Source organism: Mytilus edulis, chromosome 9 (genome assembly GCF_963676685.1).
Source record: "Mytilus edulis chromosome 9, xbMytEdul2.2, whole genome shotgun sequence".
In the NCBI taxonomy this organism is placed as follows: domain Eukaryota; kingdom Metazoa; phylum Mollusca; class Bivalvia; order Mytilida; family Mytilidae; genus Mytilus; species Mytilus edulis.
In genome coordinates this window covers 60,626,092-60,644,289 of record NC_092352.1, presented here as the reverse complement: position 1 = coordinate 60,644,289, position 18,198 = coordinate 60,626,092, and the positions used below count along the sequence as shown (strand labels likewise).

General features: G+C 33.2%; 1 protein-coding gene across 3 annotated transcripts in view; it reads right to left on the bottom strand.

The window, feature by feature from the left end:
* LOC139488716 (atrial natriuretic peptide-converting enzyme-like) overlaps nt 1–17,848 on the bottom strand; it is a 77,813-nt gene extending 59,965 nt beyond the window's left edge. Inside the window, exon 1 of one of the 3 annotated variants that reach the window (XR_011656068.1) lies at nt 17,709–17,818. Coding sequence is in view for 2 of the 3 variants with exons in the window: in XM_071274538.1 (XP_071130639.1) it covers nt 3,828–3,887 (60 nt within the window). In the remaining variant the exon portion in view is untranslated. Of the gene's footprint in view, nt 1–3,827; nt 4,239–17,708 lie in introns of those variants that run through there. The other 2 variants (XM_071274539.1, XM_071274538.1) reach the window with 2 other exon arrangements.
* Nucleotides 17,849–18,198: the final 350 nt, after the last annotated feature.

The following is an 18,198-nucleotide window of genomic DNA, read 5'->3' as shown; positions in this document are numbered from 1 at the left end:
TCATAAATGAAACACTTATCTAATTTGCGAATAAGTTCAATAACCCTTCGATTTAAATGTATATTATGTAAGACGTTTTACAAAGCACGCTCCCGATCAAAGATTAGTTTTAGAAAATTAGTTTTGGGTGCGAATAACTACTAATTCAAAAAAATAAAATCATACATTTGTAAGTCACATTCAAAAATTAAAAACAAAAACCCATAAAATTATCACAAATCAAATGCTGGAACAGATATATTAAGGATGTACTTAGGTGAGATTAGCTGAAAATTAATAAATCAAGAATTTAAAATTGATACTTTAAGCTGATAGAGCATTCTTCAAGGATAGAAATAAGCTAAAAATATTAATAGGTCATGGACCTCCTTTTCGAGATATTTAAGATTTAAAATATGCCGGGGAAAAGGCTGACTCGGACTTTTACCTTATGATTGCATTGGTAATATTTAGTTCCAAAAACAAAAGAAAAAATTTAAGAATCTTCTAAAATTTTTGTAAATGACCTTTCATGAGCTTTTGTCTTATATGAAAAAATGAATGGGTGTTATTGGGCAAAATATTTTACCTGGTTTTGTATGGAAAAACACCAAGGTGTCCGAAAATTTGACACGAACTCCAAAACATCACCTAAGTACATCTTTAAATCAAGTCTTTAAGTGAGTATGACAACGAGTTCAAATAGGTCGATAAATATCAAATGAATTATCAGTATTTACATCTATATCAAATTAAAAAAAAAAAAAACAAGGGAAACACATATTTAAAGCCAGCGGTTGTTTTTTTTTTTTTTTATCCTGCGATCAGCAAACTATAATTGTTCAGATGAAAGGTTACCGTATATATTAAACCATTTGTTTGCTTTATTTGCACTTAGTCATGTACTTGATACATACATATAATGTGCTTTCTCGCTTTTCGCCTTTTTTTCAAAACTTGGACACAAATTTACATAGGCCGACAATATATACATATATAGTTTATATACATGTATCTTTCATATTTTTTTATGTTTTTTCCCTTGTTATAACTTATGCCCACCATTTTTTTGTATTGTTTGTATATATGTAAATATTGTATTCCTCTTGTTACACGTATATATGTATTGTGTCTGAGTGATCAAATAAAGTTAAAAAAATATTTTTTTTTAAATGCCATCTTATAAATAATAAACAAATATTTTAAAGGTTTTGCCATTCGAAATAAGTCTTAAATGTTTATTTCTCCATAAGAACACTCATTAATATAGTATTTAAATTTTCAATTCTGAAAACGCGTCAGTTGTCGTATTTTCCATCTTAGTGCACGTGTGTTCGACATACAATTCTGTAAACTTGTCAGGAGTTGTCTGTTGTGTTATCTAAATATTAATTATGTTGTGTCATGTCAGGTCAGGAATGTTGTCAGTGGTTGTTTTTTTCTACATGTTTCGTGTCATTCAGGCCATGCACCCTCTTCAGTATTTCTAATGTTCCATCTAAATGTTTTTGGCATATTAGATCAGTATCTTCGTAAGAGTTTCTTTTAGATAATTTTCGTTTCTTCTTTATTCATGATAGTTCTTTTGAGTTGATTTTCTGTACTGATTTCTATTCTATTGATATCGAGATAAAAGGGATTGAGATTGAGATAGGGAGGAATTGAGATATGCAAAACTAGTTAACCAATAATATCGCAGCATATGCATGTTACTGTCCTTTCAGGAGCATCCCTAGTGATTTCTTAACAAGTTAGCCATCTCGGTCGATCTTGTGGTAGCGCGTTCAACTCGAGTAATCAAGGTACCAAATCAAGGACATTAAAATTGGTATTTGCTGCGCGGCATTAAGGGCATACGATACAGTTTTGAACCTGTATTTACAAGTTGATGAAAATTTGCATATAGGCTATTTTTTACCTCATTAAATCAAATATATAATAAAAAATATACCTTCATGTGCTACTTTTTGAGTAAAATAAGGTCGAAATTTTGTATATTTGCTCAAAATTTAGATTTGTGTCCGAATTTTCTTTTTCGAAAGAAAGACATTACTTTTTTGTTTTAAAAGATAAACACAAATTGTTTTTTGTTAAATAATCGGTAATTTTTGTATTTAAAAAGTATCATTAAAAATTATTCAATTTTTATTCCGAAATATCTCAATATTTATCAAATGTTCATGAATAGAGGAAAAAACGTCATTTTTTGCTGCATGTTTATCAAAATGAAAAAATTGCGCTATTTACAGTTTTATAAAATTTGGGTCACATAATCTCCTTGCAAAATGAAACGAATTGCTGTTTTAAAAAATAGGGGTCCATGCACTCGTTTTCAAATTAAATCAGTTTGAATGATAAAAATCAGTCGAAAAATGCATCTTTTCCCGACATGTCATAGTTTGACGTCGCGAAAATGACATTTTACGTTAGCAACGTCATTACCTTCCCTGTAACTGTATCGTATGCCCTTAAACTTGTAGTAAAAACAAAGACTTGTCGGCTCGGCGTCAGAATAATGTGTTAGTACTTCCTGTCTACTGTTACCTCGTGAAATAGCCCGATACAAAATAGTATACTCAGGGTGTCAGTGTACTATAATAATGCATTTACCTTTTTTTTTTAGATTAAGATAAAATACAGTGTCCAAAAACATACAAGAACAAGATATTTTTTAACCAATCTCAATATTTTTACAACAAAAATGTAATTATCATTTTAACGAAATTTTTAATGGAAACAAACCATCCGTTCAACTATCTCCTGAAGCTGATAATTTTTCTTTTACAAGAAATTGAAAATACAAAATATTTGAAGTTTAGTGGCCGGCTTGATTTTTATATACGCTGATCTACTTCTAGCTCAGGCTCTGCTGAATAAAACTTGAGACATATTGGAGAAAGTAAGGTTATTTTTAATAGGTAGAAGTTTATTTTTTTCCATTTATGTTTAAAAACTTGTAAAATACATTTTTCTCAATTAACAAAATTATAAGATAAACAACTAAAAACTACTAAAAAATCTAGATTATAAATTAAATCATATTTACAGACTTAAATGATGCTACCTTTCGTACAATGTTTTGATCGAACTCAAGTATTCAAGAGGAGCGAAAAATACCACCGCAGAGGGACATTCAAGTACAGACAGCGCAGTCAGACATCATTGCTGTCATAATCGTGCCCAACTAAAGCATATAACCATATTTTTTGACAAGAAATACTCTGCATCAAAACAATTTCCCGATATTGGAATTGTACTTGACGAAATGTACCAAACAACTATAAAGACAGTGCAGCATATAAAATCACAGTTTTTCTCGTATAAATCATCATTATCTTCTTCAGAGTTTCCTTTATAGATAATTTTTCGTTTTTCCTTTACTCATAGTTCTTTTGAAGTTATTTTAAAAGAAACATCATAATGAATGACGGAAAAACGAGTCAATTTCACAAAAATTCTTACGACTAAGTTTAAGCGTAATATACTAAGTTTACTGAATTGTCCATGACTTACGATTAATCTTAATCTTATGACTTTTCGTGAAACCGACACTAGAGTCTCAGAAAGTTTTTAATGGCGCTTGATGAAGATGCCAAATATACCTATTGTACCTTAAACAGCCGTATACGTGACATGTACATGTATATATATTGTAAAACATAAAAAGTAAATAAATAACACAGTCAAGTTACATTTAACTATGTAAACACTATTGTTCCTATGAAATTTTCATTTTAGTACCATTATAAAAGTTCGACCTGATTCCGAATCTACATTTTCGTTTAATTTTGTCGTTTAGATCCTTCCGCACTATAAAAAAAAAAAATTTTAAGTAATACAATACTTACGTCAAAACATAATCCATACAAAAGTTCACTTCTGTCTCGTTCTTTACGTATGAGTGGCATGAGTTCAAATATGGTCACTCTCGCAAAAATATAAATTCTATCATTGTATTCACTATAAAAACATCACAAGTCACTAAAAACTTCAAAATTAACGCTGAAAGCACCCGTATGTATTCAAAGGTTTATAATTAAAAGAATAAGTAAATGTTACAGTTCCACATAGTTCTGAGGTGTTCAACATAGATACAACTCCCACAACATTACAAGTAATTAGTAGTCTGTTAATTAACCAATTATCATGTCCTCGCGGTATTACTGACCGATGAACATTAACACGTTCATAGACACTAGATAAACAAAAATGGCTGGATTACGATTGGGTCCTGCTGTACGCTTTTCAGAGCAAACAGTGAACCTTTTCTTTCAGCTTAAATAGTTTTAAAGCACTTTTTAAATGTGTTGTGACCACTATTTGAACATCAATCTTTCTTTATAAAAGAAAAATTAGATATTCGATGAAAATCTCCGAAGCCCTAGCACGCGCGATTAACTGTCGTCTGCAAAGGCTTAAATCACTCGTATTAGAAGAAAAATAGATTATTTCAAATTATATCAAATGTTGGCAAACCAATATAATAATTTGTATTCTCCCGGATGACGTTCTTTAGCTTTGCAACGTTTTGCATGACAAAAAGAAAATCTACGACAGCAAAACGTTTTGTAGAACCCTTAATTAGTGTTTGACAACAAAGACAATTAGAAATGGAATATTTCATAGCGGTTTGATAGAATACGTCTCCTGGAAATGACTGTAATAATATGCTTTGATCTGGAAGACTGATGTGAAAAACAAATGGGTTATAGCATGTTTAACTTCGGAAAGAAAGTCAATTTCTTTAGGTCGTGTCGCGCTGTTATTTGTAATTGACAAATCGTACAATTATTTTACACAGCACGAGATGCTATTATACAATAAAAAACAATTTTGTCTATAACAATGAAAAAGCTATCCATAGATATTTCTTGTTTGTTGTTTTTAGTCGAACAGAAAATCAGAATACAACAATTGGTACAGTTTCTCTAAATACAAAATGTACCAATCAACTAATAATAAGACATAAATATAATTAACCAAATACTTATTCTTAGGATGTACTAATCGTCTGGAATTATGGAGGTTCACTAATTATTACGGAATGTTACGACCATTTACCAATTGAAACAAGATCAAAAATGCATACTGTTACGTCAGAATCGATGCACAACTATTTATAAGTCTCATTCCGACTTTTGAAATACGTTCATTATTTATGAATCATTGAACTTGCTTAGTTTGAAAACGCAGTATAGTATCAGAGGAGAAGATTTTGAAGAAAAAAAACGTTGACGACAACGGACAGACGGACACCGGTTGATGTCAGTCCATCTGGACGCCAAGTAATGCCAAAACCCCTCAAAGTCAAACATAGCTGCAAATAACGCGATTATATAAATCGCAGCAAATGTTTCAATCTTCTTTTATATTTATTTTTAGTACATCAACAAAGTCAACAAATCCGGCATCGCCAGATCCACTATATAGAAAGAGTTAATTAGGAACAAATTTTAAAGGTGTCTGTGGATATAAAACCCCCGTCACACATGTCCCCGATCGTAATACGATCTCTGAAAAAAGAACAAATATTAAAGATCGTAGTGCGCTCGTGTAGATCACAGTAAGGTCGTGGTACGGTCGCTTTGAGGTCTTAATGATCGTGATGAGTGTAGACAAACTTTGAACATGTTCAAAACAATCGTCGTGCGTTTATGGCGAAATCAGGTCGTAGAAGATGCGTAGTGAGATCGTAAAGGAAGTTGTACCATCGTATCGAGAGCGTAGCGAAATCACATTTCTAGTTGGAAAGACTTCGCTATGATCTCACAGCAACGTTACTATGCCCTCACTACGACCATTAAGCCACAGTCCCACTAGACCACGATCGCACCACGCTCACCGCGATCTAAAATAAATTCAGATCGTAGAGAGGTCGCGGTATGAGCGGCATGAAAATTTTAATTTTCGTTCCTTTCACGATGCTACTACGTTCTCATTACGCTTCTACGACGATCCCGCTACGATTATACCACGTTCTCACTGCGCTTATTCTGCGACCTCAATAGTACGCTTATCGTGATCTTTTTACGCTCTTCACGTTCTCGCGACGATCATACCACGAGTTATCCGATTGCAACACGATCTTACTGCGATTATAACACGTTCTTACCACGATTATACTACGTTCACTTGTTTTTCTCCCGACCGGCAGTCAAACGCTTGCCAAAGTGGGGCGTCAGTTTGGTTGTGCGGGATGTATCAAGTTTGCAGCCACGTCCGGTCAGAATGGGTTCGTTAAATCCGATGCCTCGTGTAAAGGGAGTGCCACGATCTTTGCACGTTAAGAACCCTTGCAACAACTCTCTGAGGGGTCCGTAGGTGGCCTGTTGCAAGGCAAATTTTCTGTTCGGTACCCAATATACCCTTTTTCCTGTTGCAGTCCAAATTTTCCCGAACATCATCCAAGTTGGCCTCTATTGTTACAAAACCTACATATTGTATTCATTGCTAACTTGTTCTCGACCTGAACATGCATGAAGTATTTGCCACTGGACGTTTAGCAACCAACAATCAATCAATATACTACGTTCATACGTTCTATAACTACGTTCTGAGCAATAACGTAAACATTGTGTTCCATATCAATACAGTTCCATTCCTTCTATTTCTGATTAATACGTAGATTTCTCGAAAAAAATACAGTCATGCCACCAAAATCTACTAGAACATGTGGGCGTGGCGGTAAGGGTTGATATAGAGGCAGAGGGAGCTCTGATAGTAGTGAATTCTGATCCAGCAGAGATGATCCAACCTAAATTACAACCTACTGAACGATAGCAGAGATGACACACATGTGTCAATAGATATAGGGTGATGTAGTGTGAGTGCCAATTAGACAACTCTCCATTCAAGTAACAATTTATAAGTAAACCACTATAGGCCAAGGTACGGCTTTGGCTCACACCGAACAGCAAGCTATACAAGGCCCCATGAATTACTAGTGTAAAACCATTTAAACGGGGAAACTAACGGTCTAATCTATATAGAAACGAGAAGCATGGTTGAATCGGTAGAGCAAATGGATAATTATATACAGACAAACCAAATCTAAGGAGCTTTTTTATTTATTTTATGTGAAAATGACAATGAGAATGATGGTCGTAGTGTGAACGTAGTCAGGTCGTAAGAAGAACGTGGCGCGGTAGGCATTTATTCTCATTGTCATTTTCCCATAAAATATATTAATTCTCTCCAGGTTTTGTTTGTCTGTATGTAACTGGGACTTCTTGTCCATTTTCTCTAACGGCTCAACCATACTTCTTGTTTTCATATAGATTAGACCGTTGGTTTTCCCGTTTGAATGGTTTTACACCAGTAATTTTGGGGGCCTTTTATATCTTGCTGTTCGTTGTGAGCCAAGGCTCCGTGTTGAAGGCCATATCTTTGCCTATAATTGTTACTTTTAAAAATTGTTACTTGGATTGAGAGTTGTCTCATTGGCACTCATACCACATCTTCTTACATCTATTGTTTCATATCTGCTATCGTTCAGTAAAATATCGTCATTTCAGCTTTATGGACCAGCAATAGGTTGTAATTTAGGTCGGATTGGTCGGTCCGACATCTCTACTTGATCAAGATTCGTTACTATCAGAGCTCCATTTGCCTCTACATCAACCCTAACACCACGTCCACGTGTTCTAGTAGATTTTGATGGCATGACTGTATTTTTTTCGAGAAATCTACGTACATGCATCAATCAGAAATAGAACTGAAGGAATGATACTGTATTGATATTGAACACGATGTTGACGTTATTGCTGAGAGCGTAGTAAGATCGCGGTTTGAACGTAGTGTAATCGTGGTAAGAACGTGCTATAATCGCAGTAGAAGCGTGGTAAGATCGTGTTGCAATCGGATAACTCGTGGTATGGTCGTAGTGAGAACGTGATGAGCTTAGAAAGATCTTAATAAGCGTAGTAAGGTTGCAGAATAAGCGCGGTGAGAACGTGTTATATATAATCGTAGCGGGATCGTTGTAGAAGCGTAATGAGGACGTAGTAGCATCGTGAAAGCAACAAAAATTTACATTTTCATGCCGCTCATACCGCGACCTCACCACGATCTGAATTTAATTTAGATCGCGGTGAGCGTGGTTCGATCGTGGTCTAGTGGGACTGGGGCTGTATTAAGTAGTTAGATCGCAGTTTGAACGTGTTATGAGCCTGTTAAACAATCGCTGTAGAAGCGTGACGAACGTAGTACGATCGTGATAATCGTAGTGAGGTCGCAGAATAAACGTGCTGATAACATGGTATATTCGTAGCTTGATTGTTATAAGTGTGATAAGGACGAAGAAGCATTATGAACACAACGAAAATTTAGATTTTCATGCCGCTCATACCACGACCTCATCACGATCTGCATTTATCTTAAATCGCGGGGAGCGAGGGAAGGCTGGGTATAAAAATTATGTTTCTGAGGTTGCAAGTGATAAGTTTGAGGTCATGAGTCTACATTTAAAGCTTGCAAGTTAAATAAAAAACGGAGACAGATTTTCAGAATTATACAAAATAACATAAAATATTCATATTGCATTAGCATGTTGTAAACTAAATACGTCTCTAATATTTGCTACTGAACAAATACATTTACTAATTAACAGATCAACGAAATTCCCTTTGTCCAAACCATATACTGTCTAAAACTAAGCTAAACAATCGAGGTCACACAAATCCATGAATTTTATACACTTCTTCTGTCAAAGTATATTTTGAAGTGAAATTAAAAGCGGACGTATACATTCAAATAAATTTTACATAGTACAAAAATCTGAAATTTAAATCGAAAAACCACGATCAATGAACAGTAAAAACGAGATAAAACTCTAGATTGATATGTCTTAAAAACGAAGGAAAACATTTATGTATCATGCTCCGCTATATTGTTACATTTATAATTGAATAACGATAATATATGCTATCTTTTACTGTTTATAAGTACATGTATGTGTGAATCCAAGACATCCTGCACTAGAAGCGATCAGGAATTACATATCTCATAAAAAAAATTAACGGTACCAATTTACTGTAACACACAGTTATTAAATAAGTATTTAATGTGCAAGTATTTTGCAGAATCGTATTTTTCATTTAGCTTTTTATTTTTGTTTTGTTTTGTCGGTTTGCATGGATAATGATTGTCCAGGTAATTCCACCTATTTTCACATGTGTTCTCAAAAGCTGTTATATTTTGGAGATCACATTTACTATTCACATTGAACAACCTTCAACCGCAAATTTGATCAAAAACATAATTATGATATCGAGGTTACACCGTTCTCAAGACATACATTTTTGACACCTTATATTTCGCGATGCTTTAATGAAAAGATTAAGAAGAGACTAGTCAGAAAAATCTCTTGTACAGCCAATATTCAATTAGAAATGGAAAATACGCAACAAATTATTATATAAATGGAAAAGAATAACTTAAGCCAACTGGAATTCTTGATTTACATTTAGATTAAATCATTACTTTTCAATCTTTGCCCAATTATTGTATAACAGAAAGAAAAACGCAACGAAATAGAACTTTGCAAAAATATGAAATCCATATTTTGCTTACGAATGATGGTTACGATTATATTAGATTTGTTATTGTTTGTTTTCTGCTAACATGCATATCTTATTTCTGAAATATGGAAATTGGAATGTTCAAATTTCAATAATTATGTAAGACTAAATTTCGTTTTAAATATTTGATGTAATATTTCGAATTTTCGTTACAATGCATAATGAATTATTACCCTACATTTATCCAATAAATAATAATATAAAAATTGAGGCTCTAATGAACATAAAATAAAATTGAGAATGGAAATGGGGAATGTGCCAAAGAGACAACAACCCGACCATAGAAAAAAAACAACAACAGAAGGTCACCAACAGGTCTTCAATGTAGCGAGAAATTCCCGCACCCGTCTCTCTTATCTGATTTATTTGGTTACAATTGATGCATGACATAATGCAACCATTATACTTTTGCTGTAGTTTAAAAGATATAGGCCAAGCATTGAGTTTTGTTCTATTTTTAGCTAAGGCGGCCATGTTGGCAGGTTGGGAGGCGTGTTATTTTTTTAACAATGATTATAGCCAAGTTGGCTGATTTTTTCTCTGTAGTTTTAGTGGAGAAAATTTTTTGTAAAAAATTACAAAATTTGACAAAATAAATTTCTATTAAGAGCAACAACTCCTTAAGGGGTCAATTGACAATTTTGGTCAGCAATCAATCAACGGTTTGTTAAATTAGTTTGAAAATTTCAAGGCAGATAGAAATAAATCTGATTATAATTTAGTGGAACTGATTTAGTTTCAGAGATATAAGCCAAATCTGCATTTCCCCACTATGCTCTATTTTTAGCCATATCGGCAATGTTGGTAAGTAGGCGGGTCCGTCGTACACATTTTTGCAACTATATACCTGATACTGATTGTGGAAAGTCATACGCTTTTCACCATACGAAATTATGGGAAATCGTCTGATGATTGCCAAAAAAATGTAAATGGAATTGAAAAGTTTAAACGCCGCTTGATGTTTTTCAGCATCACTAGTGGTATAATAGTTACATTGACCCTTATGTTATACAGTTTAAGCTCAATTCAGAAGCGTATTAGTTCGAACCTGCTTATGGCATAATATTGATATCGAATTAACTAATTTTGGATCTTCAATGCTCTTTAACTTTGTACTAGTTTGGCTTCATAAATATTTTGATATGAGCGTCACTGATGAGTCTTACGTAGACGAAACGCACGTCTGGCGTAATAAATTATAATCCTGGTACCTTTGATAACTACTTATGACATTTTCGGAAAAAAAAATAGTCCAAACATATCAACCTATAATTGATCATACACTGTAATTCATTTATCTATAGGAATTACATAATTCGAGACAGCACTGAAGATATGCATTTTTTAATCATTGTGTTCAGATATACTGTCTATTATCATAACCCAATCGTCCTTTTTAATAGTTTATGTGACGTCTTTGTATAGATTATCGGGTTTTCTACACATTCGCTTATATAATCGGATAATCGGGGTTTCTTCGTATAGATATCGTAAAATATCAGCCGCTCGACACAATGTGAAACTTTATAGCTCGTTCGCTACGCTTACTCGCCAAAAAGTTTCACATTGTGGCTCGCTGCTGATATTTTACGATATCTATACGAAGAAACCCCGATTATCTTTTTATCGTTTATTACTTGTCGTTTTTTTCTCCCTAAGACAGTTTTACGCTTGACAAAAGCAAGCTTGATAACGTCTCCTCTCGCATTGTGACATCGCTGATAACTTCTCATCTCACATTGTGACGTCGCTGATAATGCCTGGTCTCGTTTTGAAGTCTTGATACGAGAATTACGGAGCAACAGAGCAGGGTGATATAGGCGGAGGGAAGGACGATAATTAAGATTATCGAGCAAGTTTGGTCATTTAATATGAATATTCAATCTTAGTTAGCAGTTATTCTAAGGACTCTATTTTGTGAAAAATGAAAGATCTTTCATACTAGCAAATATCATTAATAACAATTTACATACCTAGAACAAGAAACAAATCGAATTTAAGATGAACTGTGTGCACTGTACTCCAGAGAGAGAAGCAGAGCATGCGCGAAATGAATGATTGTCAGGTTGAATAGCCATAACAACAACGTCATTATTTCTACATTTGGAGTTCGCTGTATGAATTAACACAATACGACTATAAAGGTTAAATGTAGCTCAACTAATTTGTTTCAATGCTTTGTTTCCTATTTCGTGCATAAATTTAGTATTTCGAGTTTCCTCGAAGCTGTTATTGAAATTTGCCATTATTGTCGCACGGGAATTAGAAATACATCTTAATTAATCGGACACAAATTTGAAACTAACAGTGAACAATATAATTATGTAAATAGTATTTAAAAGCTTTGGCATGCTGTTTTCAAAATAAAGCAGCTACTGTATATGTCATCCATATGACTTTGGAGATCGGAATTAGTTTTCGGACTTTTAGATCATCAATGCTCTCCAACTCAGTATGTGCTGTATTTGTCTTTGTTTTTAATCTTTTGTCAATTCAAGTGTCACTGATAACCGTTTGTAGACGGAACTCGCGTATGACGTACCAAATTACATAAACCTTCGAACCTAGTGCATGTATCTTTGATTATTTATTTTTTTTGCATTTTGAGTGGACAGTATTTTTTACCTACATGTATACATATGTATTTGTTTATATTTCTTCAAATGTCTTGTCTTGTACTGTAAGCATCAACACTAGTGTGATAGATGGTAAATATAAAAATTGTAAACCAACTTGTTTACGCAGATACTTTATTTCGCGTGTAGCCCTTTTCACCCGACTTCACAGGCATTGATTACCGCGATCTTCTAATTTTTATTGGTGAAATTAAATATTGAAACATAAGTGTTACTTATTCGCGACAATTTATATTCGCGTTATTTTTTTACTAGCGAAAGTCGCGAAAAATAAATCGCTCGCGAAATTAATTGATTTGAATACACTTTTGTATGTAATGTGTTATCTTTCCATTACTACACTGTATTATATCTGTATACTCCACGTTCAATTAGACCTAGTAACCTTTCACCCCAAAATCACTCTTAATATATGAATTACTTATAATTGCATTAACTATTTTGTCAGTCAACAGTAATCGGAAGTTCAAACAAATATCTTTTGTTTCGTAAGAAAATATTTGTCTTGATGTTTTTAGACTAGCATAGCCATACGGGAAATGAATAATAGTTTTTTTTACCAATTTAAACAAAACGCACTACAGAGCAGCATGCTGCAAATACATCATTCCTCAAGGTCGTCTGCAATTACCGGAAATTGGAACATGCTAAGTTACTCACTTGCGACGGTTCCGTAAATGATAAAATCTTTGAGTGCTTTCCAGAAAACAAAATTTCCTTCTCAAATTGATTTAATAATAGTGATTTGTCTACGATAAACGTGCTTGTGATACCTAATATTTCATTTTCTCAATGTTCTATCACTTGATTGGGCAATTAGAGCAAAGACATGTTTAACTTTTGAAATAGTTTGTTTTCAATAGTATAGTGAAAACATGTTCAACTCACTTTACTGACCTAATTAAGGGATGATTTATGTATTTGTAAATGTCCTACTTGTAAAATTGCTATAATTTGATAGTGATTTTTGCAAGAAAGACAGAATCAAATCTAGAATGAGTATACATTTGTACATTAAACCGCGGGCTACCTTTTTTTCTGTCTTATTTAATTATTTTAATTATAAGGAGGTCAATATATATATATGACGTTGTATAATTATAACGTAATAACTCAAATCACAATGTCAGTCAAATATTACGTACATTGGGCGACATAGATACTTGTGCCTTACCATGCCGTTAAACTTATATTTGCGTGAGAGCAACAAAAATACATCTTTTGCCATACTCACGTTCAATAAATAACTACTCATTTACCTATCTGCTATCGTAGACGCATAGAACCGTTGCATCTACAGTGCTTTTAAAAATACAATTGAAAGTCCTTATTCTATACTTGTTATAGGTTTATATTAGATACCACATTTATCAAGTTTGGTACCTGAATGACACACTTTGCTAACAATAATCATAACAAAGTTACCTTACAACTTTAGGATCACACAATCGTCAAAATAAAATTAAAAGTGAAATGTAGCGCTGTCATCGTGTTAATTGTATCATGGACAAATGGATAGTCTTTCAGTCAAAATGAGGTTACATTAATTCATATTGTCCGATATGTTTTCATAGTTAATATACATTCATGTTACAACAATAACTGATTACTTGAGCTCCCTAGAACATTGAAAATACGGATTTTTTGTGTTATTAAAATTTACTATTACAAAATGATAGAAATTATTATAAATTAAGGAATGTATCTCCCTCATGCAAAGCTCTGATTCCTTACACGGATTTGGCTATGCTTTTTGGACCTTATGGATTATAGCGCTTCATCTTTTATATAAGCTTTGGATTTCAAATATTTTGGCCACGAGCATCACTGAAGAGACATGTATTGTCGAAATGCGCATCTGGTGCAAGAAAATTGGTACCGTTAATTTTATTGTATAAAAATGTCGACATTCGAAAATCGGCAAATTTCATAACCTGAATAATTCAGTCCCTCCAAATAAACGATCTTATACTTGTTACAAATTTAACTAAAAAATGTATGGAATAACCATTTAAAAGCATTTTCATGATATAGATTTTACGTCTTTAAGTTGAAACAGCGCATAAATATAATAATACTAAATAATGCAGTATGATGTGTTTTTCAAAATACCCTTAAGGGTAGGTGTTTATTTGTTTTTGTATTTAACATTTAAAGTACAATCATATTTGATCTTATAAATATGCGATTTAATACTGATAAAATAAATCATGCATATTTTTATTTCTTGTCAAATGTACAAATAAAATTGAAATTGAAGAAAAAACAGCAGAACTGTTATTCCTATGATTTATCATTATAAGGCCAAATAAAATAGTATGTGTGGTTCCAGTTACATCTGAAAAAAAGTTAGGGTAGGTAGGTAGATTTTTTTTATTTTATGTTTATTTTTTTTACATTGAGTCTATGGGAGCATCATTCTGACTTTATAACAGTGCTTAATGAAAAATGACAATAAAATCTTTAGGGTAGGCTAATTTCAAGACAAAACAGTAGGGAAGGTATGGTCACTAGAACCACACATATATTTTTATTTGGCCTAAGGCTTAAGAAAAGTAACAATGCACCAGAGCTAGGAATAATTTGTGCAATCAAAATTAAATAATTTTGCCGAAACGTTTTGAGTATGTGCGACTGACATCGATATTTTGGTTTCTTGCTTGCGTTTGATTGTTTTGTAACATTTGAATTCATATGCTTCGGGTAACAGTTTGTGTTAGTGTTCCCGGTCAAACCAAACAGTAGTCGTCGTTATTTTCGGATTTTAGATTACATTATATGTATTTATGAGATTAAAAATAGCCGTAATTTTTTTTATATCTCATGTAATATTGGTGACTGTTTTTTTTTTTTGTGTGTGTAGGAGTCGTAAGCGTTCCAAAAGTCATACCCGAAAACATTTTGTAAAAAATGCCGAACTTGATTTGGAAATATACAATAATCGAAATGCAATGTTCGACAGCGTAAGGTTTTTAGCCTGGCAACATTCCATCAGCGCAACACTTTAAAAGTTGTTGCAAAAATTTTAACGTCAAATTGACAAAGAGATTCTCTGTACCTATACTTAGCATGCAATGTAGATCTTACTGCCAAACGTGAAATTTGCAAACTCCCAGTTACCGTAAATGTTTGCGTGTTCAATGTTAATAGAAACTTAATGGCATTTTCAAAACAATTACCATAAAATTCTGCATACATTTTCCATATCATAAAATTGTGCAAAAACATAACTTCGAATGATTGAGCTTAAATAACATTAGCGAACGCATATATTAAATATTTTGAAATGTTAAAGTTATGATTATAAGCACTTAGTTTAGCTTGAATTTTACATGGATCTGCACTAAGATTTCAGCGATTTATTATGTGTGCTATTGTTTGTATGTTTTCAAATACAAAATATTGTAAAAATTTAAAACATCAGTTAAACAGAGTTTTCTTCATCATATTTGTTTAAATTCCATATTAATTATTGATCGGTGCGAATAATATCATATGATAAAAGGTTCGTAACTGAAAAAACTGACAAAACTGTACTAACTATATAGCTGACTTTGCGGCACTGGCTTTGCTCATTGTTGAAGGCCGTACGGTGACGTATAGTTGATAATGTCTGTATCATTTTGGTCTCTTGTGGACAGTTGTCTCATTGGTAATCGTACCACATCTTCTTTTTTATAACCCAATATTCAGGAATAGCAAATTCTTTGATTTGCTTTGGGAATTTCAAAACAAAAATTAAGCGGATCGAAATAGCAAAAATGCCTTGTATGATTAGGATTCTAAGAAACTTTCAATTGATTTTTATAAGGAGTTAATGATGGGGCAATAGCGGTGTTTCAGTTAAAACATATTTTATTTGCATAAACACAAATTGGATGCGACACAAGTCAAACAGACTTATGACTGAGTTTTCTCCGTATAACATAATTATGTAACAATACAATGAATAAGAGCATGCAAACATTACAATTTTTCAACATTTATATTAATTGGACACTAAAAAAAAAAAAAAAAAAAAAAAAAAACAACAACAACAACAACAACAACAACAACAAAAACCACACAACTTAACCTTAGACGATGATGTACATTTGGTATGTTTTTTAATATCTAAACAATAAGGAATCTATTTGACCCTATAATAAGCTCAAACACATATTTAAGCGGGAATTTCTCGCTACATTGAAGACCTGTTGGTGACCTTCTGCTGTTGTTTTTTTTCTATGGTCGGGTTGTTGTCTCTTTGGCACATTCCCCATTTCCATTCTCAATTTTATTAAAGCTATTTTCATTTTGGGTCTGAGTAAGCATATATACATGTATGAGTTTATTTACACCACTGGGTCGATGCCATTGCTGGTGGAGTTTTAATTCCCCGAGGGTATCACCAGCCCAGTAGTGTGCTGACATGAATTATCATTGATATGGTCATTTGATAAGTTAACTGTTTACAAAACTTTCGAATTTTTGAAATACTAAGGATTTTCTACCTCAGGAATAGATAACCTTAGCTGTATTTTTGGCAAAACTTGTAGGTTTTTTTGTCCTCAATGCTCGTCAACTTCGTATTTTATTTGGCCTTTTTAAATTTGTTTGGATTCGAGCATCACTAATGAGTCTTATGTAGACGAAACGCGCGTCTGGCGTTAATATAAAATTTAATCCAGGTTTCTATCATGAGTTTACTTACTAACTGGTGTTAATAGTTTTACATTTAATGGACAGTTATTTGGGAGCCAGCTAAGATTTTCTAAAAGCTGTCTTTTTATTTCTAAAATTCAGATACACACCGCAGTGGCAAGATGGATCATAAATAATATTACCTCTATACAGATTATAATAAAGAAAGAAAGCAGAACATCGAAGTTGAGCAAGCACAATGTTAAGTTTACGACTTTAATATTTCGGAACGTATTTATTACTATTGGGATTCAAGTTTTTGAGTTTTGTTTTGAATTTTCCTAGAGGCGGATTTAGGGGGGGGGGATAGGGGGCCCGGGCCCCCCTTTTAGGGAAAAAAATTGGTTGCTTACATAGGGAATCACCAAAACGTGACTGGAGCGGGCCCCCTCTTAGGCAGTCAGTGTGCCCCCACTTATGAAAAATTGTTTCCTATTGTATCTGTTTCGCGGTTTGAAGTATCAAGATTATTCCATAGACGTATAGTTGATGGTATACATGATTCATTAGTTAAAGCAAGTCTGCAGAATGGAAGCATTATACCGTTACCATTGCGTAGTGCATACACAGTTATACTTTGGATTGTTGGGGGAATTAGATTACTCAAATATTCTGGTACATTATGTTGTGTAATATTATCAAAACATTTGAATGTTTCTTCTTTCTCGTCTCACTGTCAATAGGCGTATGACATTTGACGGTTTTTAAAATTGTCATTCTTTTATTTGCGCCGATTTCATTTTTTTCATTGAAAATGTAAAACATGCGTTGGTTTCAAATACAGATACACGAAACACAAATACTGATGATAAATAGATAAATAGATAAATACCTTTTTCTTCTGATCAGTTTCATTCTCCATTTTATAACTTTCATATACAATGTCTTGTATGAAATAGTTTAAAGTAATCTTTAAATTTGTAAATATAGTATTGTGTGTATTAAAGCAGAGATTTATTTTGAAGTAAGTCATCGAAGTGTGTCGACATTAAATGAAAATACGATATTTGAATACACCCCGTGAACGAAACCTGTTTTGATTTAGTTGACTTCAGCCAAATGATCTACTTGTATGACAGTCACATGCAATTCCATTATATTTACAACAATGAAGGGTCTTATGGGGGGGGGGGGGGGGGGGGGGGGTCTCATCACGATTCACAAGTTGATTTTTTTTGTCAATCACGATTCACAGAAAATAAATTTCCATGATCACGGATCACGAAAATATAAAAAAATCTCTAGAAAAACGGATCACGATAGCGAAAATGCGCCGATCACGAAAAACGAAAATAACCCATCACCCTCAACAATATGTGATC